Source organism: Martes martes (assembly GCF_963455335.1).
Source record: "Martes martes genome assembly, chromosome: 6".
NCBI classification, from domain to species: Eukaryota; Metazoa; Chordata; class Mammalia; order Carnivora; family Mustelidae; genus Martes; species Martes martes.
Genome location: NC_137893.1, coordinates 49,140,606 through 49,165,366, shown reverse-complemented (window position 1 = coordinate 49,165,366; position 24,761 = coordinate 49,140,606). Strand labels below are relative to the sequence as shown.

The following is a 24,761-nucleotide window of genomic DNA, read 5'->3' as shown; positions in this document are numbered from 1 at the left end:
TCTTATTAGTTACACAATATTTAAAAATATTAAGTTGTAACATCAACCTAAAATGTGAGGGTAAGGAGAAGTGAAAGTGTAAAGCTTAAGAATTCTACTGAAGTTAGGGCGCCTAGGTGGCTCAGTGGGTTAAGCCTCTGCCTTCGGCTCAGGTCATGATCTCAGGGTCCTGGGATCAAGTCCCACATCAGGCTCTCTGCTCAGTGGGGAGCCTGCTTCCCTCTCTCTCTCTCTGCCTGCCTCTCTGCCTACTTGTGATCTCTCTCTGTCAAATAAATAAATAAAATCTTAAAAAAAAAAAAGAATTCTACTGAAGTTAACTTTAACTTGTTATTAGTTTAAAATACAACGTTATAGATTAAAGTTTTTTAAAGATTCTATTTATTTATTTGACAGAGAAATAAAGAGAAAGCACGAGTAGGTAGAACAGCAGGCAGAGGGAGAGGGAGAAGCAGGCTCTCAGCTGAGCAGGGAGCCTGATGCCGGGCTTAATCCCAGGACTCTGGGATCATGACCTGAGCTAAAGGCAGCTGCTTAAGTGACTGAGCCACCCCAGGCGCCTCAGTTTAAAGATATTTTTATGTATAAATAAAATATCATGATAAATAACCATAAGGGAAAAATCTGTACTAATTACACAAAAGGATATGATAAAAAGTCAAAGCACACTGATATCACAAGACATCAAAACACACAAAAAGACAACAGGATAGGAAACAAGGAAAAAGAGATCCAGAAAACAATTAACAAAATGGCACAAGTTGTTATTTATCAATATTTACTTTAAATGTAAATGGATCAAGTTCACCAATCAAAAGATATGGAAATGATGATGGAATACATTTAAAAAAAAAAAAAAAAGATCCACTGATATGCAGCTTACAAGAGACCCAACTACAGCCTTAAAGACACACACAGATTGAGAGAAGGGATGGAAAAAGCCATTTCAAGAAAATGACAACCAAAAAAAAAGCAGTGGTAACTATAGACAAAGTAGACCTTAAACTAAAAATTATAAAAAGAGACAACTGGGGCGCCTGGGTGGCTCAGTGGGTTAAAGCCTCTGCCTTCGGCTCAGGTCGTGATCCCAGGGTCCTGGGATCGAGCCCCGCATCGGGCTCTCTGCTCAGTGGGGAGCCTGCTTCCCTCTCTCTCTCTGCCTGCCTCTCTGCCTACTTGTGATCTCTCTCTGTCAAATAAATAAAATCTTTAAAAAAAAAGAGAGAGAGAGAGAGACAATTATTATATAATGATAGCAGGGTCAATTCATCAAAAGATATAACAATTATAAGTCTTTATGCATCCAGGATCAGATTACCTAAATACATAAAGTAAAAACTAACAGAACTAAAAGGAGAAATAACGAGTAATACAATAATAATAATAGTTGGGGAGTTTTTTTTTTTTTTTTAAGATTTTATTTATTTGTCAGAGAGAGAGAGAAAGCACAAACAGGCAGAGGCAGGCAGAGATTGAGAGAGAAGCAGGCTCCCCACTGAGCAAGGAGCCCCATAAAGGACTCAATCCCAGGACCCTGAGATCATGACCTGAGCCAAAGGCAGCCACTTAACTGACTGAGCCACCCAGGCATCCCAGCTGGGGACTTCAACACCCCACTCTCAACAATGAACAGATCATCTAGACAGAAAATACAGAAAGAGCAGATTTGAACAACACTATAGACCAAACAGGCCTAACACACACATATCCAACAACAGCAGAATACACTTTCTTCTCAAGTGAAAACAGAACATTTTTTTAAGATAAACCGTATTTGAGGCCACAAAACAAACCTTAGCAAATTTGAGATTAAAATCATACCAGGTATTTTCTCTAAGCACAATGGTATGAAACTCGAAATCATTAACAAGAGGAAAACTGGATAATTCACAGATATAAGGACATTAATGCTCTAGAATAACCAATAAATCAAAGCCAGAAAAGGATACTACCAGGAAAAAAAAAAAATACAGACAATATCTCAGTGAAAACGGATGCAAAAATTCTCAATAAAATATTCACACACCAAATTTAGCGGCACATTAAAGAATCATTTACCATGACCAAGTGGGATTTATACCTGGGATGCAAGCAAGGATAGTTCAACACTCCGAGATCAACAATGTGATACATCACATTAATAAAATGAAAGAAAAAAAATCATATAATCATCTCAATAGATACAGAAAAAGCATCTGTCAAAATTTAACATATGTTCATAATAAAAACTCTTGACAAAATAGATACAGAAGAAATGTACCTCAACATAATAAAGGCCACATATAATCTCATAGCTAATACCATACTCAATAGTGAAAGGATGAAAGCTTTAGCTTTTCCTCTAAGATCTGGAACAAGACAAGGGTGACCACTCTCACCACTCCTATTTAATAGAAGTCCTACCTAGAGCAATCAGGTTATAAAAAAAAGGAAATAAAAGGCATCAGAATTGGAGAGGAAAAAGAAAAACTGTCTCTATTTGAGATGACATGATTTTATATAAATAATCCTAAAGACTCAACCAAAAAGCTCTTAGAATGAATAAACAAATTTAAGAAAGTTGTAGGATACAAAAAAAAATTATCTACACTGACAATGAATTATCTAAGAAAGAAAGAAAATAATCCCATTTACAATAACGCCAACACAATAAAATACTTTGGAATAATTTTTTTAATTTAAAAAATAATTTTTATTCAAGGATGATTAACATACAGGATTATATTAGTTTTAGGTATATCTAACGATTCAGCAATTCTATACATTACTCATCAAGGTAAGTGCTCATCAAGGTAAGAACACTCTTGATTCTGGGGCGTCTGGGTGGCTCAGTGGGTTAAAGCCTCTGCCTTCGGCTCAGGTCATGACCCCAGGGTCCTGGGATCGAGCCCCGCATCTGGGCTCTCTGCTGAGCAGGGAGCCTGCTTCCCTTCCTCTCTCTGCCTGTGTCTCTGCCTACTTGTGATCTTTCTCTCTCTGTGTCAAATAAATAAATAAATAATCTTAAAAAAAAAAAAAAAAGAATACTCTTGATTCCCTTTGCTGTTTCACCCATTCCCTGATCCACCTAGTCTCTGGCAACTGTCAGTTTGTTCTCTGTAATACTTAGGAATAATCTTAACCAAGGAGGTGAAAGATCTCAATATAAGACATTGTCAAAAGAAATCAAAGAGGGCACAAATAAATGGGAAGAGGTAACCTGTATTCATACAGGGGAAGAATTAATAATATTTGTTCAAATGTCCATACCACCCAAAACTATCTATAGATTCAATACAATCACTATCAAATTCCAATGGCATTTCTATTTTTTTTTTTTAAAGATTTTATTTATTTATTTGACAGACAGATCGCAAGTAGGCAGAGAGGCAGGCAGAGAGAGAAGGGAGGAAGCAGGCTCCCTGCTGAGCAGAGAGCCCGATGCGGGGCTCGATCCCAGGACGCTGGGATCATGACCTGAGCCGAAGGCAGCGGCTTTAACTCACTGAGCCACCCAGGCGACCCTCCAATGGCACTTCTTAAAGGAGTAGAAAAAAATCCTAAAATTTACATGGAACCACAAAAACAATAGCCAAAAGCCAAATAGCCAATAGCCAAAAGCCAATAGCCAAAGCATTCCTGAGAAAGAGAACAAAGCAGGAAGCATCACACTTCCTTATTTCAAGGTGTACTATAAAAAGCTATAGTAATCAAAATAGTATGGTACTGGCATAAAAACAAAGAGATCAATGGAGCAGAAATGAAAGCCCAGAAATAAATCCAAGTATATACGGTCAGATAATATTTGTCAAGGGAGCCAAAAATACTTAATGGAGAAAAGCAGTCTTTTCAATAGAAACTGTAGATTCACATGTAAAAGAGTGAAACTGTACCCCTATCTTACACCACTTTCAAAAATTAACGAAATGGATTAAAGACTTAAGCGTAAGAAGCAAAATGATGAAACTCCCAGAACAGAGGAAAAAAGCTCCTTGACATGGGTCTTGGTGATGATTTTTTTTTTTTTGATAGGACACAAAAGCATAAGCAACAATATAAAATATAAAAATAAACAAGTGGGACAACATCAAATTAAAAAGCTTCTGCACAGCAAAAGAAACCATCAGCAAATTAAGAAGACACCCTACTGAATGGGAAAAAATATTTGCAGGCCATGTATCAGATAAGGTGTCATATCCAAAATATATAAGGAAATCCTACAACTCAACATCAAATATAAATAAATAAAAATTAAAAATCCAACTAAAAATGGTCAAAAGACCTGAACAGACATTTTCCAAAGAAGGTATATGAAAGGCCAACAAGATGATGCTCAACATCACCAGTCATTAAAGAAATGCAAATCAAAACCCCAATGAGATATTATCTTCATGCCTATTAGAATGGCCATCATTAAAGACAAGAGATTACAAATATTGGTAAGGATGTGAATATAAAAGGGAACCCTTATACACGATTGCTGAGACTGTATGCTGGTATAGCCACTATGGAAAACAGTATGGAGGATCCTCAAAAAACTAAAATTACACTGACTCCAAGATCTAGCAATTCCACTTTTGAGAATATATAAAGGAAACAAATACACTAGCTTTAAAGAATATCTGCACCCCTATGTTCATAGCAGCATTATTTATAATAGCCAAGACATGAAAACATCCCAGTGTCCATCAATGGATGACTGGATAAAGCTATTGTGATGTATACATACATACACAATGGAATATTATTCAGCTATAAAAAATGAGGAAATCCTTCCATTTGGGACAGTATGAATGGACCTTGAAGGCATTATGCTAGGTAAAATAAGTCACAAAGAGACAATTACTGTATGTTCTCACTTACACGTGGAATATATAATTTTTTTAAAATCCCAGAAAAAGGGATCACACTTGGGGTTAGCAGGAGGGAAATGGGGAGGGGAGAACAGGGAATTGGAGAAAGACAGTCAAAAGGTATAAACTTGCAGTTATAAGGTAAATAAGTACTAGATATGTAATTTATAACATGGTGACTACAGTTAACATGCTGTACAACATGAAGGTTGTTAAAAGAGTGAATCCTAAGAGAATCACAGGTAATAAAGTTTCTTTCTCTTTTTACTGAGTCTATATAAGATGATGGATGCTTACAAAACTTATTGTGGTAATTATTTCACGATAAATGCAAACCGTTAGGTTGTACACCTTTTACCGTCAGCTATATCTCAATGTATCTGGAAAATTAAAAAAAGAATGAGGCAGATTTTATATACATGTGAGTTTATACATAAACATAGTACATATACATATATAATAATACATAAAGAGTACCAAAATATGTTTCAGTAAAAAAACAAAAAAAAATACTAATCAGTGTGCATGGTACACTCCCATTTGTAGTTAGAGAATTTAAAAAAATCATATACATATATGAATTTGTACATGTTGAGATGATTTTTAACAGTGCTTATTTCATGGGAAGCAGTCTACAAGGATAGCATAAAAGGGATACTGATGTTTCACTGTATATTTCTTTGTATTATTTGAATTCTTAGGCCTTTTGTAATGCTTGTATTACTTTCCAACAGATAAATTATTTTAAATATTAATATTAAATTTTTGTAACAGTTGTTCTCAATGGGTAGTTTCAAAGGATTTTGTAAAATGTATTCTCTGGAATGTTTTTAAATTTTACCCTTCAGTCACAGATCTCATAATTTCATTGTAAATCTTCCCCTACCAAAACTGGTAAAAAAAAAAAAAATTTATAAACAATAAAATCTAGCCAGTTCCTTGAATTATTATATGATGAAAAATTATTAGGACCTCAACAAGTGCTATTTTATTTTATAAGTAGTTCCTTTTTTTCAACATTAGAAATCTTCCATTCTCCCAATATTCAATAATAGGTGTATGGTAAGGACTTAATTTGGGGGGGAAATGAATATGGTTTACCATGCTAAAAACACTTCTGGCACATAAAAGATATAAAATATGATTTATACTCATCAGGTTTCAGAAACCAAAGGAGCCTCAGAATCATCCCATTTCATTCTTCAATGAAGCAACTGAAACCTGTTGGTTAAGAGAGCTGCTCAAAGTCAGAATAGGACAAGAACAAAACTGAACTCTTGGTTTGACTTCCATCTCTCCTAATTAGCTTCATTTTTTAGAAATAATACAGAACAGGTAAAGTGAGACAAAGGCAGGCCTTCGGATTTGAGTTTCTGAAGAGTACAAGGGCAGGAAAATGCTTAGAGCAGATACCTGGCCTTAGAGTACAAAATGGCAGGGAAAGATGCAGGAAAAGGGCCTAATATTAGATAGTTCAATTCTGGTTCTGATTAAATTAGGAAGGGTAAAAGAAGATAATGATGAATCAATTCTTACTTCTGAAAATGGCTTACAGTGGAGGACAATACTGTTTTTATCACCAAGAAACAGCTACTTGAGGGCAGCTCTAGGGTCAAGGAAATTTGAATGCCACTCTCTTACAGGAAAATCTATCAAAAGAAAAGGCTTGAAACTTTATTTCACAACTGTATGGTACTCAGGCTACTCAAATAATTCCCCAAAATCTTTACAAATTTCTAAAAAGGGAGAGAAAGCCTTGTTAATAGTTTATGTTTTTCTAACATGGTAATTCAGTCTGCCGCAATTCAATGTTAAAATAGAGTTGGATTTTTTTAATATATCAAATGTGTACCCTTGGTCCTTTTAATAATATGTATATGGTTTTACATGTATGATCTTTTCCAAAACTTAGCAGATAATTTTTTATTTAATGATTAAGGATTCTTATGATAGTTACAATTCATGGTATTTGTTTTATTGGTCTTATCTATGACTAATATGCTACTGCATCCTTAGATCAGGAATGCAACCCCCAACTCTAAGTCTTTCTTATGAGGGGTTGGACAGATTTGGTGCCTTTACCTTCAGCCCCTACTGGAGGCCAGTCACAGGCCTAGTAGCAATGGTGCAGTTTGGCAGTCATTAAAAGAAACTGCATTTTTAGGGGCACCTGGATGGCTCAGTTGGTTAAACTTCTGCCTTCGGCTCAGGTCATGATCCTGAGGTCCTGGGATGGAGCCCCATATCCGGGCTTCTTGCTCAGTGGGGAACCTACTTCTCCCTCTCTCTCTGCTGCTCCCCCCACTTATGCTCACTCTCTTTCAAATAAATAAATAAAATCTTTTAAAAAAAGAAAGAAAGAAAGAAACTGCATTTTGGGGGAGTCACTAATGAAGCCACTAATAAAGAACTGCTTTAAAAAAAAAAAAAGATTTATTTATTTGAGAGAGAGAAAGTGTGAGCAGGCAGGGGGCATAGAGGTAGAGGGAGAGAGAGAACCTCAAGCAGACTCCCTGCTAAGTGCAGAGTGTATAGGGCTCCATCTCACAACCCTGAGATCATGACCTAAGCCAAAAACAAGAGTTGGATGCTTAATTGACTGAGCCACCCTGGCACTCCAGAACTGCTTATGTTAAATCAGTGATTCTCAAAGGGTGGTACAAGGGTCACCTAAAGGTCCCTTAGACACCTTCAGGAGTCTGAAAGTTCAGAACACTTTTATAATACAGTATTATTTGCTATTTTCAGTCATTGTCATGAATATAAAGTGGAATTTTTCAAAGGCTATGATATTATATAAAGAAAAGTGTCAACATCCAGAAAATCTGCCTAACACAATGAACAAGTACAAAAGTGATGTGACACAGTACAAAAAGTTCATTGATTACGGCTTCAGATATCACAATGCAAAAAACCTATTAAGAAATAAATACCACTTACTAAGTTTTGATGTAGTATTAAAGAGGCATATCTAGTTATCTGGAAAGTCTATTAAAATATTCTTCCATTTTCTAACTCCTATAGACATCTGTGTAAGACTGCATTTTTAAAATATTTATCAACCATAATAACATATTGCAACAGATTGAATGCAGAAACAGCTCTAAGTACCCAGCTGTCCTCTATTAAGCCTGATATTGAAGAAATTTGCAAATATATAGAACGATGCCACTTTTCTCCCAATTTATTTCTGGTTTAGAAAATATTTTTCTTGAAAAAATTTTATGATAACATATAGGAGTTATTATTTTTAGGTAAATTAAGAAATATTTTTAAATGTTCTGTTTTTATTTCTGAAATGGTAAATATCAACAGACCTACCCACATAAACAAAAGCTCCTAGGCAGGGTGGGGGTTCTGCAATAATTTTTAAACATTTAAACAGGTCTTAAGACCAGAAACTTTGGGAATCACTGAATTATATAGAACTAAAAATGTTTTTTGCTGTAAAAGTTAGCACACCTCTACATTTTTTTGCAGCTTTATACTTTGTTGTAATTTTATTTAAATATTAAAATACATGTAACTATTAATATTAAGTAAATAAATATATTAAAACGAGGCTGCTACTATGACAAAACTCTATTCAATAAATTTATTGACGTAAAAGTCAAAATAACAGTACAAAAACAACTATAAGTAAAGAAATATGTAGTCTGAGTTAGCTGCCTACCCCTAGTATAGAATTCAACAAATTTAACCTCATCAAGCAGTTCTTCATCCCTGGTGCCTAGTCCAGGATGGGCAGACCACATCACACAAGGGAAAAACAGCAGTCATGGGTGCTTTTCTCCATTCATACCTTGGGCTGCTTGTTTCAGTAATCATGTATCCATTTCTGAACTACCTGCTCTTAAATCACAGAGACACTGCATTCACTCAGTTCCATCAACCTACAAACTAAGCCTGCACCCAACTTAGAGGATAATATTCAGAGGGAAGTTTTTTCACAGCTAAATTATTTATAGGTAACCTTGAAAACTGCTTTCTGTCCCACCCCTAAGAAGAAAAGGCAACTCAAAAAGGGAGTAAGATAGTAGCCTGAAATCCTTCCTGGAATGAGACAATCTGTAAACTAACAAAGCTGCTCCAAGTTTCAGCTTAAGGACAGACTCTTAAAAGAAAAAGCTACACCAAATGAAACAAAGAAAAAACACCATTCTAGGAAAGAGTGGCACAGAACTAAAAGATAGCACTACTATATTTCACCGCAATTTTAAGGGATACTCAGAACTGTCCTGGGTTTTAGTTAATGTGCAAAATGAAACACTGCAATTACGCTTCTAGATTTCTTTTTGATTTCTCCTTTGCCTAATAAATGGTAGTGCCTATAACCTACTGAGTTTGAAGAAAAAAGATCAACTTAGTGTTGGATAAAGTAATAAATTGAGTAAATGAATGAGGCACAAAAACAAAAGCTGAATTTCACACTGAATTAAGAAACTCAATGGTAAATATTTCAAATTTTGGGTTGATTACTGAGATTATGAAAGATAAAATTAGACATAATGGGCCAAAGGCTTTAGGAAGTATGAAAAGGTAAGCTAGGAAGTAAAGAATTACCCTCAGGTGGGTTGCCGAGGCTCCTCCATTCAGAAGAGAGCTAGTACATGGTGTAACAGCTGAAATGAGATTGATTTGAGAAAAGGAAGTTCATAATAACATATTAAATGTCAATTCTAATAAAACTTCAAACACAACAGAAATGAAGTAGTTCAGGAGATCTCCCAACCAAACTCTGAGGCTTATAGCTAATTAATTCAACACTCCTAAAATCTGAGAGTAAACTTCTAAAAAAAAGTTACTCCTTCATGTACATAAAACATTCATAACCCCTTGTGAAAATATTACCAAAAAAAAATAAGCTTTGAAATTTGAAAATACAAGTTCAAACATAATTTTCTCATCCAAAAGGAACTGAGATTATTTACAACTGTTCTAAAGAAAATAAAATATTTATGTATAATCTAACAAAACCTGTATGGATCTATATCCTAAGAATGACAAATTGATGATGGAAGAAATGAAAGATGACCTAAATAAATGGAAGAATATACTGTGTTCGAGAGTAGGAAGCTTCAACACATCAATTCTCCACAAATGATCCATGTTTAATGCATTTCCCATAAAAATCCCAGGAAAGTGTTTGTAGACAAAGACAGGCTTATCCTAAAGTTTATATGGAAAAGCAGAGGACCCAAATTAGTTAAAATAGCCAAACTTTTAAAAATAAAGCATAACGAGACAAATCAATCTACCTAATGTTAAACCTTATTTTTTTGCCTATAATGAAGAATGTGTGGTATTGTCAGAGGGACAGACACACAGATCAACAGAACAGACTAAAGAATCCAGAAATAGACCAATAAAAATATGCCCAACTGATTTTTGAAAAAGGTGCCCAATTCAACAGAAGGATACCTTTTCAACAAATGGTTACTGGAGTAACTGGGCACCACAGGCGAAAACAAAACAAAACAAGAACAAACAAACAAAAAGAGAACCAAACAAACAAAAAAACCTCAACCTGAATCTCACATCTGATACAAAATTAACTCAAAATGGACATGAAAGTAAAACACAAAACCATAAGACCTTTGGATAAAAGTACAGTAGAAAATCTCGGGGGCTACAGGCAAAGGGTGATAGAAATAGACAAAGAATTGATACTTTATCCAAAGCACAATCCATAAAAGAAAAATCTGATAAACTAGATTACATCAAAATTTAAAACATTCCCTCTGAAAGCCCCTGTGACAAAGATAAAAAGACAACTACAGACTGGGAGAAAATATTTGCAAACCACATATCTGACAAAGGACTTGTAATTAGAATATATAAAGAACTTAAAAAATTAGTAAATACACCAACAAGCCAACTAGGAAATGGGCCAAAAAAATGTTTTTAAAATGAACAACATGACTAGAATCTACAGATGGCAAATAAGCACACAAAAAGATATACATCATTAGCCATTAGGAATGATACAATTAAAACTATGAGATAGCACTAAACACCTATCAGAATGGCTACAATATAAAAGAGTAATAACATCAAAAGCTGGCAAGGATGTAGAGATACTGGATCAATTATACATTGCTGGTAGAAATGTAAAATAGCACTGCCACTCTAGAAAGAGAACGGTGGGGGCGCCTGGGTGATTCAGTGGGTTAAGCCTCTGCCTCGGGCTCAGGTCAGTCTCAGGGTCCTGGGATCAAGCCCCGCATCAGGCTCTCTGCTCAGCAGGGAGCCTGCTTCCCCTTCTCTCTGCCTGCCTCTCTGCCTACTTGTGATCTCTCTCTCTCTCTGTCAAATAAATAAATAAAATCTTTAAAAAAAAAGAAAGAAAGAAAGAGAACGGTGTTTCTTAAAAAACCAAAAATGCATTATCATACAACCCATCAAGCACTTTTAGACATATATCCCAGAAAAATGAAAATATATGTTCACACAAAAAACTGTGTATGAATGATCATAGCAGCATTATTAGTTAATAGCTAAAAACTGGATAACAACCCTGATGTCCTTCAATGGGACGTACCATAACACTCCGTGATATATCCATACCATAGCATACTACTCAGGAATAAAAAAGGAACACACTATTGATATATACAACTTGGATGGAGCTCAAGGAAAAAAAATGAAATCTATTCATCTCAAAAGGTTAAATACTACATGATTCTACTTATATAACATTCTTAAAATGACAGAATTACAGAAATAGTGAACAGATTAGTGGATGCCACAGGTGAGAGAGAAGGCAATAAGGCAGTTGTACCTATAAAAGCTGGTAACTCGGGATCCTTGTGATGGAACTGTTCTGCATCTTGATTCTGGTGATGGTCACATAAATTTTTCTACACATGTGATAAAACTGCATAGAACTAAACACGTACACACATGCAAACACAAATGAATGCATGTAAAACCAGTGAAACCTGAGTAAGATTCATGGATTGAATCATTATATAAAAAACAATGTCCTGGTTGCAGTATTATATTGCAGTTATGCAGTATGTTACCTCTGCAGAAACTGGATGAAGCATATATGGGATCTCTACATATAATTTTCATACAACAGCATATGAATCTATAATTAACTCAACATAAAAAGTTAAAAACACTTTTTTTACACCCAGTAAGGAAAAAAAAAAAAAAAGAATTGAGGACACTATTCAGTTAACAACTATTTCAAAGACTTTAGTACAGATGATTTTCTTGCTAAGTGAGCAGCTACATAATCAACCTCCATCTATTATTCAGAATCCAAAGACTTCTGTTTTTCCTCTCTTTCTTTTTTCTCCTCTTCCCCTCAACACTCATAAACCTCCTTCATAACTGGCTGTAAGAAAGAACCACAGTATATGTGTGTGTGTCTAGATTGCAACACCATATTCTCTCTAGTTTTATACATACACAGAGGTATTTTTTTCTTTAAAATCATTATTAGTATTCTGTGCTCGTGGTTCCCAATTTTAAAAATCCATGATATGGAACATTCTCTATTTCCCCTTTAAAAATAATTGAAATGGGGTGCTTGGGTGGCTCAGTCATTAAGCATCTGCCTTCGGCTCAGGTCATGATCCCAGCATCCTTCAGGCTCCCTGCTCAGTAGGAAGCCTGCTTCTCCCTTTTCCTGCTGTTCCCCTGCTTGTGTTCCCTCTCTCGCTATCTCTGTCATAGATAAATAAAATCCTTAAAAAACAACAAAAAAATAGAAATAAAATAAAAATAAAAAATAAAAATTAGTTAAAATGTTTTGTTTTTTATGTGACAATAATTGCTTTCAGATCCTACCCCCACCCCACCTCAAGGTAAGTAGCCCTTTAAAAAAAAAAGTTTCCATATGCTTGCTCTGCAGTTTGGGTTGATTACTGGTAAAGCCTACACAATAGGGTACCTTCTGTGCACTGAAACAGAATAATGATTGTTAATTGTATAGAGTAAGTTAGCTACTTTTTCTAACCATTGATGTACACAGTATTAGTAAGCCACTGCTCCTGGGCTTAGCATTGGTGTACTAAACATGGTATCCTATACAAAGAAGCACTATAACATACCATATATTAAAAACACCTAATTAATACATTGCAGAAAGTTAATTTATTTGTAGTTCTGACTTGCACTTGTTCAGAGAGCTCTCACAGCAGGCATTATTCCTATACTTTTCCCCAGCTCTGCTTTCCAAACTACTCATTGATTTTCATAAGCCCTGACTCAGGGCTTCTGTTTGATATACATATGTACACACACATATATTTATATATATACACTGTATATGTATTTAGTTTTATGCAATTTTACCACGTGTATGTTGATATATATACATGCATACATATACACACACACACAAGTATAAGGTAGCATCTAATACAAATTCTTTGTGCAATATCATGGGGTAGTACTCTTTTTTTCAACTTGTTCCAAGAAAAATATTTTTTTAAAAACTCTGCTATATTCTCAGACTAGTGACTCAACATTCTTACACCTACCTCTCATATTAGTTTCTATCTGGGGGAATAAGGGTAAGCCCTGCCCCCAAAAAGTCTTTTACAAATGTTCAAAGAAATAAAAACAAAGAATTTTTTATGTGACATTTCTTACACAACGCCCCCAAATGTCAGTTTTATAAACGATAGCTATTAGTATATCATTTTCAATTTTAGAGAAACAATCAGATAATCAAATAATGTATTTTCCCAAAATGACTAAGATTCATGGAATTAAACATTCATTCATTAACAGGTGGCCCATTAATGTGTAAATTTTTTGTATCTTGCTCTTAAGTATACAATTTTAATTTTTTCCTAATCTCTTACTCAAAGATAATTTTACAAATATTAAAAGAAACAGTTTTCATTTCCAAGCATACACTGAACTGCAATAAGCAATCTTAACAGAGCACATTAAATACTCAATGAAAAACCAACACAAAACAGCACAATTAGAGGCTGTATTAGTTTTACCTTAATTCTTCTCTCGGTGTCATCTAATTTTAACTCTGCTGAAACTAGTTTCTTTGCCAAATCATCTCGCTCAGGTAGGTGTCTAGCTTCAGAGATCTTTTTCAGTTTCTGTAAGGAAAACTTTGTCCTAAATAGTTCACCTTCTGTATCTTTCACCCTTTTTTCAGTTGCCCGTTCTTTCTCTTGAGATTTTCTTAAGCGTTCTTTGAGTGCTGTAATCTCATTGTTATGACGAGCAATAAGTTGTGAGATTTCATTTTCTGTATCTTCAAACTTATTCAGGGCTTTCTCCTGTCTGTACTGAAGCCTTTTCAAAGCCTTATTTTCTTTTAGCAGCTCAGCTAACTTGACCTGGAGTTCAGTTACTTCATTCTGCAATTCATTGATTTTTAGCAGTCTTGCAGAAAGAACCCGTTTTGTAACAAGATCAGTATCTTTCCGGAGTGGCTCCCTATTGAGGCTCTGGGAGCGAAATCCCACTCGGACTCCCTTTCTGTTTGGTGGACCCTTAGGGCTTGGCTTCCTAGGGGCTAAAAAAGAAACAGTAATGATGTAAAGTGAAAGCTGTACTAATGTAATATTACTTATTCATTCTAATATAAATGAATCTATAACATTCTTTAGTTTCTTCCTTAAAAAATGATCTTAAAATATTTAAGTATCAGGTTTTATTTAGAGGTCTCAGTATGTTTTTGGCTTTTTTTTTTTAACATTTATTTGACAGACAGAGATCACAAGTAGGCAGAGAGGCAGGCAGAGAAAGAGGGGGGAAGCAGGCTCCCTGCTGAGCAGAGAGCCCGATGTGGGGCTCCATCTCAGGACCCTGGGATCATGACCTGAGCCAAAGGCAGAGGCTTTAACCCACTGAGCCACCCAGGTGCCCAAAGGTCTCAGTATGTTTTTATTAAGACAGGTCCAGAATCTTTTTTTAAGAAAGGTCAGGAACATTCTGTATCATCAAAATGATACCCCAATGGTTTACAGGAAATTATTTTTACATTGCTTTAAAAAATAACAGCATCAGGCTTTACCATTTTTAACCTTATAGATAAGATGGCAAGCCAGAATTCAAGCATTAGCATCATGAGCGTTAGCACGGGGTGTAATAAACACTGGACAAAATACTGCGATATTCAAGTAATTTATGCCAAGATATTTGGGATTATAATTTGGAATGTGAAACATATGTTTTCTCTAAATTAATTAGAACTCTTTTTCTTTATTTGGGGAAACAAGACAATACCACATTGTACAGCGAGAAGATCTGGGTTTGGGACTTTGATTTACCACTTAATAACTCCTTGGGCAATTCAGCTAAACCTTTCCAGGTCTATTTTCCCCACCCATATAATGAGCATAACACCACCTATATAACTAGGTTGTTGTGAGGATTAAACAAAGAATGCATGTAAAACAAGAAGTTCTCCACACATATTCTCTGTCAGTAATAAGAACTTAATCCCATTTATCAGTGACTGAAAATGAAAAACACTTTTAGCAGTACAGTTGTTACTGCATTATTTCAAATTGCTTGCTCAGGGGCTTTTTGTGTGAGGTTCAAATCAAAAACATTTGAAGTAATATGAGAACAAGATAAAAACAAAAACCTACACCCTAAAAAATATAGGCATATGAAATCTTTAAATTGTACATATTAAATAACAACATTTCACAAGACTGTGGAATGTCATTATTTTTACTAAAAGTTCATTAAACTTAGGCCCCAATACACAAAGCACCTGCCCTTTAAAAAGAGACTTCTGGAAGTCTGCCACAGTTGAGAATAATGAACTTTAATCTCCAAGGTGACTGCTTTTTTTTTCCAAGAAGGAAATGCATTCCAGAGGGGGTGGGGTGGGGGAAGAAAAACTAGAAAATTCAACCCTTCCTTACCCTCCCTCCAGCTGTGGATACCTTGATTCCATTATGTAAACAAGTAAAGAGTAACAGTTAATATTTACAGTTTACATTACAAAGGTTCATTTAAAAAATGGACAACTCTAAAGAATGTGTTTTGACTGTGTACTGATTTGGGATTTTAGTTCTATAATTGTTTGAATACACAAAAGGAAGCGGTAATACTAAGAAATGGGGAAAAGCCTCCAACTTTGAACTACACTTTCCAATACAGTAATAGTCACTAGCCACATGTGGCTTGAGAGATTTGAAATGTGGACAGTCCAAACTGAGATATGCCATAACTGAAATACATACTGAATTTCAAACACTTGTTCAAAAAAATGCATAATGTTTTAAACACAGTGTTTTATATTAACTACATTTTAAAAAGATAATATTTTGAATATTTTGGATCAAATAAAATATAATATTAAAATTAATTATACCTATTTTTCTTTTTTTAATGTGATTATCAGACAATATAAAATTACAATGTGGCTTGTGTTTGTGACTTGCATTATATTTCCCCTGGACGGCACTGCTCCAATTTTAAATTGGGGCATCCATCATTTCAATTTTCTTTCCTTCCCAACATACTGAGTTAACAGTTTTGGTATCCATATACTTTTATAGAATATGTATTCAATTCTTGGAATGACAGAAACTTTACACATAAAAATGATTAGACATAAAGACAAATGTTAATTATTCCAAATCTCTGATTTTTATGTATAAAATTATATTTCTCAGCAAACAAAATTACAAATTACAAAATTACAAAATACAAATAGAAACTTATTTTATTTGAAAAGTTAAAGCCTATATAAGAATCAGGATAGAATTTTCCACTAATACCTTACTTCAATTGTTCAGTCAGACAGGAAGGGCTTCCAAACCCAACTTTTTCACATCCTAAAAATCTGAACATTTATTTTTAGCATATTCTATTAGCATGACTACAAACTGATCGTAAAAAGTACACTTAACCTGAACTCAAAAAGATTTCCTAGCTGCCATTTACTTTTTTATTTTCATTTTTAAAACTATCAAGATGAAATACAGTGCTAGTAAGAGTGAGAAAAGATGACTGACTATCATGTGTATTACTCTTCATCTACTTCTTGTTAAGTCACTATGAAAAAGAGGGTGAGAAAATATTGCTTTGTTTCTACCTTCGGGTGATAAAAATAAAATATGACTCCTTTAAAAAACATGTAGTAAAGATGAATTATTCATCTATAAAAGATTTAAGATGTTTATACTACTGACAAAACATGAAATATAATAAATACATAACATGTAATATATAAACATGTATAAATGAAACTATTAAATTTTAGTGTGCATTAACTTTTGATAAAGCAATTTTATTTTTAAAAATATTTAATATGCTGAAAATTAAAAAGGAAGAATATGGTATCAAACATGCAAATACACGAATTCAAGTGTTTAAGATGCTATTTTAATCACATTTGTTCTGTCCTTAGTTTACTGTACACTGGTGGTTGCCAGCCTAACAAGAAACTAATTCAGTGTTTAAGGAAACACTAAAGTGTTTAACTATAGCTGGGGTGGTCCTGTTGATTGATCTAAGGCAGACAAATTACCACAGATTTTAATTCAGAAGACAAAACAAACAAGTCAGATTGAAGATTAATAACTGAAATTTTCTGGGTGATGTTGGAAATGTTTTTCAAAGCTTTTTCTCAATTATTTTCCTTAATAATGTAAGGTTTAAGAATTTCTGACTCCTTAATTAGGTGGCTTCCTAAACTGCTTCTGGGGAAGTAGTGAAAAATATATACCAATAATACCAATAATTCCTCAAATATGTATGTTATTTCTTAGGAACAAACAAGCATTTTCTAAGGTTCAACCCTACAGTCTGTTTTTTCTTAATTAGACAGCAAAAGTTTAGTATCAGATCATGCATTCAACCACAAAATCAAAACAAGAGGCTCTCACTGAGACAGATTTGGAGCAAAAGACCAAAAACCCTGAGCACTGTATAGGCAAAAGAAAGAAAAAGAAAAAGCACCCAATTGTTATAAGAACGGACATCTCTGGTAAGTTAGATCAGGGGTCCACGAGACGGTTGCTTTCAAAAGTTAACACATTCTTTGCAGATTTTTTTAAAGCAAATATTACTTTCGAAAGTAAAAATTTATAAAGGCAAATTTATAAAGTATTACTTTCCAAAGTAAAATTTATAAAGGCAAATTTAATTATACCCCTGCTTAAATCTGTTCAATAGCCAACTATTTCCTGAAAAAGAGAGTCAATATATTATTATAGGTTTCAAGGTCCCCTATTTTCCTTTTCGGCTTCCAATTTTACCCCTCCCTGCCTTGCAATCTAAACTCTATATAAGTGGGATGCCTGGGTGGCTCAGTCATTAAGAGTCTGCCTTTGGCTCAGGCCCTGATCCCAGTGTCCTGGGATCCAGCCCCACATCAGGCTCCCTGCTCAGCAGGAAGCCTGCTTCTCCCTCTCTCACACCCCCTGCTTGTGTTCTCTCTCTCTCTCTCTCTGTCAAATAAATAAATAAATAAAATCTTTTTTAAAAAACCTCTATATAAGCACTCTAACCTAGTGCTGCATTCATTAATGTATAATGTAATTACCTCATTTACCTTAGCTTAATTTTCTATGGTGTATTTTTCTACGGTTGTCCTTAGATATTTTGTTACTAAGTACATCTGGGGCTTTTTGACTGAAAATTCATTAAGATGAAGAAGAGATTTCTAGAACACTGCCTTGTCAAATATGTATTAATATGTAGATCCAAACTAGGAAAATTTTAATAAAACAAGTCATTTCTAATAATTAACCTTATTTCCATTATAACATAATTTTACAGAAAACCAAGTGGTAGTTCCAAGTCCCAAATTCCATTTCTAGATTTAATTTGAGCTTTTGCAGTAAGAACTGTGTATCCTAGAGGAAGTCGTTTTATAAAAATGTCCCTTAACTACCTTGTAGCAATGACTTTTGCTGCTTTTTAGAGGTGAATATTTAAAAAGGAATAAACATTTTCTGACTTTTTTTTTTTTTTTGCCTTTACAGTACCTCAGAAACAGCAAGATATTCATTTAGGGAGAACAAAATAAGAAGGTTTATTAATAGTTCCTTCTTCTGTACGATTTTAATTATAACAAAGGATAATACACAGCACCACAGGCAACAACTATATATAACACTATATATACAACAACTATATATATAACAACTATACATACAAAAATACATCTTATTCAAAACGACGATCAGCCCATTTCCATGCGTATATCAATATACATAGAGCAATGGAAGTTTCATTCATACAACTTTCCTAAACACTTAAAATGAGTCTTCAAGGTCCACTGGACTCTTAAAGAATGCTTACCTTGATGATGCACTTGGCTATCTGAAATTTGTCTCTTAGGATTTTTTCCCTTAATACTTGTGGGTGAAGAAGAATTGACCAGTGAAGACCGGCCAGAAGACTGTGGGGTAGTTTCAAAATCAGATGAAGAGTAACGGTGTTTTCCTGCCTTACTTTCTTGATCATTATCTGGACTTCTTTCTCTTTCCCCCATGGTTTTGTAAAATAGTCTCTATTCACATAATTTCACAGATTCCTTTCTCCAAAAAACTCCATGACAAGCCTGAATAGCAGTGTTTAGAGTCTTCAGATCCTCGTGATAATATTCATGGCTGCACTTTGTTTTCTCTAGGTATCTGTAGTAGAGATTAGAACATTAGCGAACAGAAGATACACTTTTGCCCCTACAATTAAGGAAGAGGAAAGAAAACTCATTATATTTCGTGAAATAGGTTTTATAGTTAATTACAATGAAACATACTAAAAGCAAATAGTATACTATTTATAATTTCTAAAAAAAGTTATAATTCAATTCACCTATATTTTTCACATTGTTATTTATAGTATTTGGGGAAAAGACAGACTGTTGGAGCTTAGACAGAAGACATGTAAAATGCCTAACATATAATTCTTTTTGAATAAAAGTTAACTGAATTTGACTCCCCTGAATCTTAAGATTTATAATAAAGACAAACGCTTATTTTTGATAGACGTATAATGACCAAATCACCATTTTTTTCCCCTGGGGGGGCAGTGGTGGTTAAGGCAAGCCTAACAGGAACAGCAACAACAAAAACCAACCTACATAAAAGTGTAAAACTAAAGTATGGAAAAAAATTAATCAAATTAAAACACCTAATGAAAAACATTTGCAACATGACAGAAAAATGGTTACCATCCTTAACATATATAAATAACTCATACCATCCCATATGAAAAATAAGAGGCCAAAAGTTAAATGGGCAATTACATATTAAGACCCACAGTGGGCAATACAAATGATAGGCACATAAAAATATTCAACTTCAGATACCATTTTTAAACTTACCAATTACCTAAGTTTTTTCAAAATAACACTCAATGCTGCTAGAATCTAGGCATTCTAGATTTCCAAACTTTTTTTTGGAAAAAAAGTTGGCAAGATATATTAAAACTTTAATTGCACTTTTAACCTTTGATCCGGTAATTCTATGCCTAAAATAACAAGAAAGGAATCCTAAAAGTAGAGGAGAAGTTATGTACAAATGGTTATAGAGTACAACTTTTTTAAAGATTTATTTATTTATTTGAGAAAGAGAGAGCATGCAACCAACTGTGCCACCCAGGTGCCCCTACAGTACATTGTTTTTTAAAAAGGGAAGCAATGTAAATGTCTAACAACTGCAGAATAATTAAGAATATTGTAAAAATCAATACAGCATAATATCATGCTATTATTAGAAACACAAAAAGTTTGTTACTAGAGGAAATGTTTATAGTACTATGGTAAAAACAAAATTCAAACTAGTGAATACAATATGGTCTCAACTATACATATTCATTGAAAAGAAAATACTGAAAATACTGAGTATTCTTCCCTCAGAAACTGAAAAAAATTTGTGAAGTACGAGATACATATACACCAAAATAGTGTCTGGCCCACGAGAATTTTAGATGATTTTTTCCCTCTCTTTATATATTTTTATTTTATAGTATAAAACTGGATTATCTTTTTAATTGGAATAATTGTTTTTAATATTCAGAAAAAAAGTCCCATTGACAAAATTAGTATTTCAAGTATAGTGGTTCTAGTACTATATGGAAAAAGATATGCAGACAAGGCAGTGGTACTAATATTCACTGCAGTATTATAGTGGTAGAGGACTAAAACAATTAGAAGGACCATCAATAAGGTACTGGCGACATAATATAACCACATAATGAAGTACTGTAGTATGAAGCTACTAAAGGAATGAGCACTACCTCTGTTTACTTTCTGTAGTCTGGAGTGATCTCCACAAAATATTAAGGAAAAAATATGGACAAAGCATGTATAGTATATCACCATTTATTTAAAAAAAATTACAAACTTATATACATAATGTTTCATGTTTTTAAAAAGCAAAAGGATAAACACTTAATGAAAAATAAAGGGGGGAGGGGTTCTGTGTGGCAAGGCTGCCCAATAAAACTTTCAGCAAGAATGGAAATGTTTTTTCATGGGGCGTCAGCGCCTGCTGCACTCAAAGGAGAACTTTTACGAAAGCAGCTTATGCTCCTGAATTGATAATGACGAGGTCTACAGCCCAGCGTTCTGAAACTCTGTCCCCAAGTAGAAGAATAAGCACTGATTTCAAGGTTTCTGTATTTTCCTTCACATAGTGTTCTTATTTACATAAACTTCAACTGCATCATGGCAAAAAAAAAAAAAAGAAAAAGAAAAAAGAATGGAAATGTTTTATAATCTGTGCTATCTTGTATGGTAACTGGCCACATATGAGCACCTGAGCACCTGAAATGTGGCAAATGTGACTAATTTTTAATTTTGTTGAATTTTAATTAACTTAAGTTTTAAAAGCTATACATAATGGTGTTTGGCTCTCTGAATCTCAGTGATCTCATTTTTAAAGGGAATAGTAATAGTAACTTCCTTGGAGAACTGCTGGGACAGTTAACTAGGCTAATTCAAGAACTATGACACCATAAGCACTCAGTAAAAATCAATTACATTTACAATTCAAACATACAAGATGCTCAGTAAATTGATTGATATTCCTTGTCAAAGACTCAGTTTTAATTACAATATAATTAAAAGCTGATCATATGGAATAAATAAGGATTATTTGTTTATATGCCTATAGCAGAAGTAGCTCCCTATGACCTGTCCCATCTTAATCAGAGATGCCACCTAACCTTTCACTGCAAAAGATATACCCCACAAAACATTACCTGCCATTCATCTCCTATGCACCAGCATTCACCCTTCCCCATCGATGCCTCAAATATATGCATATAGTTTATTAAAAAAAAAGGAACCATCCACTGCCCCATTATTCAAGTCCCTCTCCCTGGGATAGCTATTTTAGTGGCTTATACTTTTATGATTATGCTATTTCTTGAATTAGCAACTTAAGACTATGTAAGATGAGGATTTAACTTATGACTCATTTTTAAATGGTTGCAACATGTAATGACTTGTTTGGAAGTTTTATTCCTTCAGATTCCTAATTGTCCTTTTTTCTTATTGAAAAGAAAAAACAACCTTCCTATATCACTAATATTTACCTAGCTTGCTAGTCATTCTATCTGTAGCCTGAATTCCACTTTTTTCCTCCTCTTAAAAACATTTTTCTTGGAGATCAATTATTTCCAATTCCAATTTAAACCTATTATTCTGTAGCCCTGTGGTACCACTGTCATTCTGGAATCATTTTTGTAGTACTTCTGAGATAATCCACCATTTCTAACAGCTCATGTCATCATCTTTATTAGTTTTGATCATCACTTTTCTGGTCTATATTCTCAAGTAACTTCTACAGAAAGGGTAAGTAGGTTGACATGAGAGACTGTAGACTCTGAGAAACAAACTGAGGGTTTTGGAGAGGAGGGGGTGGCGGGATGGTGAGTCTGGTGGTGGGTATTAAGGAGGGCATGTATTGCATGGAGCACTGGGTGTGGGGAATAAACAATGAATCTTGGAACACTGAAAAAATAAAATTAAATTACAAAAAAAAGGGTAAATAGGTTGAGAAAAATGTTCTGAGTCTTTGTATGCCTGAGAAGGTCTTTATTTTGCCCTCCAATCTGGTAGTTTCTGTAAGTTCTGCCATCTAAGTTCTTTTCTCTCAGAACTTTAAAGACACTACTCCACTGTGTTCTAAACCCTCAGAGGTTCTTGGAAGATGTTATACTCTCTCTTTTATCCAACATGTACTTCTGAGCTCTCACCATGCAACCGTAATGAAAACAACCACTTCAAAAATCCCTGCCATTACGGAGTTTACACTCTAGTTATGCTCATCTGATTCTCATTCCCTTATAGGTTATCTTTTTCTTTTCCTTCCTAGGAGTTTTTAGGATTTTCCCTCCTCTTATACTGCAATCCCACAACATGCATAGGTGCCAGTCTTTTTTCACTGATTGTGTTGCCCCTTTACCTCCCTCTTCCTTTTAATATTGTAACAAGTACCTTTAAGCACTAGAAATGTTTTTATGTTACTTTTCTGATAACTGGCTTTCCTATTTATTCTTTTTGAGATTTCTACTGGCTAAATAACAAACTGTTCTCTCTGTATTTCTATTTTCACTCAACTTATCTTTTAACTATCCAGGATTGTTGTGTTTTTATTTACTTTGTGCAAACACCTTAATTCCCAAGAATTCTTTCTCGTTCTGGTTTTTTAAATAACTATCCTGTTCCTGATTTACTAATGCAATATATTTTCATTCCTCTGAGAACACTAAATAGATATTTTGTTTGCTTTAAAGTCTTTCCTGATCCAGGACCTCCGTCTCACATGGTGACAGTTTTTCTCATTTATATATAGTTTTATTTCTTTGAAGGTAATTTTTGGTTGTCCATTGATATTTTAAAAATGAAAAAGAAAGAAAAAGAATAAATGGAAAACAGGTATTTATAAATAAGGCTTCCTGACATGCACACTTTGCTTTAGGATGAATAGCAGAGAATCAGCCATTTTCCAGGGGGCTCCTAAAAAGCTAGAATTACAAGGAATAATCTTCAGATACAAATATCCACCATGGCAACTCTACTTCTCTTTTAGGGTTGTCTTTATTTTGATTTTATGAAGAAATTGCTTCTGTATTTTTTGATGGGAAAGAAAGGGAATGGTGAAGGGCAGGGACTATTACACTAAGTCACTGTGTATGGGACTGGGTAGGAAAGGAGACATAACTATTACACAGTTTTTCAACTATTCTTCCTTCCCATTTTCAATTATCCTTTCTCCCTGACTTTTCAAATTCTAAGATCTCTGAGATTCTTTTGGATATACCTGAATCTTTCTTTGCGGTAGTTCCCTCCCGAATGTTTTCAGACACAGCTTTCTCTGTTTCAAATGTTTCATCTATCATTACTCTTTTCCTCTTTCAGAAATGTGCTGTGATGTCTTATCTACAGACAGTACCCTAAACACCTGATTACTAGTAAGAAATTGAATTGGTACTCAAAAAACTCCCAAGAACAAAAATCTGGGATCAGATAAATTCACAGGTGAATTCTACCAAACATTTAAAGAATACCTATTCTCAACATTTTTCCAAAGACATTTAGATGGCCAACAGACACATGAAAAGATGCTCAATATCACTGATCATTAGAGAAATATAAATCAAAACTACAATGAGATGTCACCTTACACCTGTCAGAATGGCTAAAATCAAAAGCACAAGAAACAACAGGTGTTGGTGAGGTTGTAGAAAAAAGGGAACACTCTTGCTCTACTAGTGGGAATGCACACTGGTACAGCCACTGTAGAAAACACTATGGACGTTCCTCAAAAAGTTAAAAATAGAACTACCTGGGGCACCTAGATGACTCAGTCAGTTAAATATCTGACTCTTGATTTTGGCACAGGTCATGATCTCAGGGTCATGAGGCTGAGCCCTATATTGGGCTCTGTGTTACGACACTAGAGCCTGGGGGCGCCTGAATGGCTCAGTGGTTAAAGCCTCTGCCTTTGGCTCAGGTCATGATCC

The 24,761-nt window shown here is 34.3% G+C and overlaps 1 protein-coding gene across 1 annotated transcript in view; it reads right to left on the bottom strand.

Moving 5' to 3' along the window:
* LCA5 (lebercilin LCA5) overlaps positions 1-24,761 on the bottom strand; it is a gene marked incomplete at its 3' end in the record, with an annotated part of 57,582 nt that overhangs the window by 20,463 nt on the left and 12,358 nt on the right. Inside the window, exons 2-3 of the mRNA XM_080807130.1 lie at positions 19,086-19,420; positions 13,802-14,331 (exon numbers count right to left, since the gene is read on the bottom strand). Of these exons, the coding sequence (XP_080663256.1) occupies positions 13,802-14,331; positions 19,086-19,278 (723 nt within the window). The 5' untranslated portion in view covers positions 19,279-19,420. The remainder of the gene's footprint in view (positions 1-13,801; positions 14,332-19,085; positions 19,421-24,761) is intronic.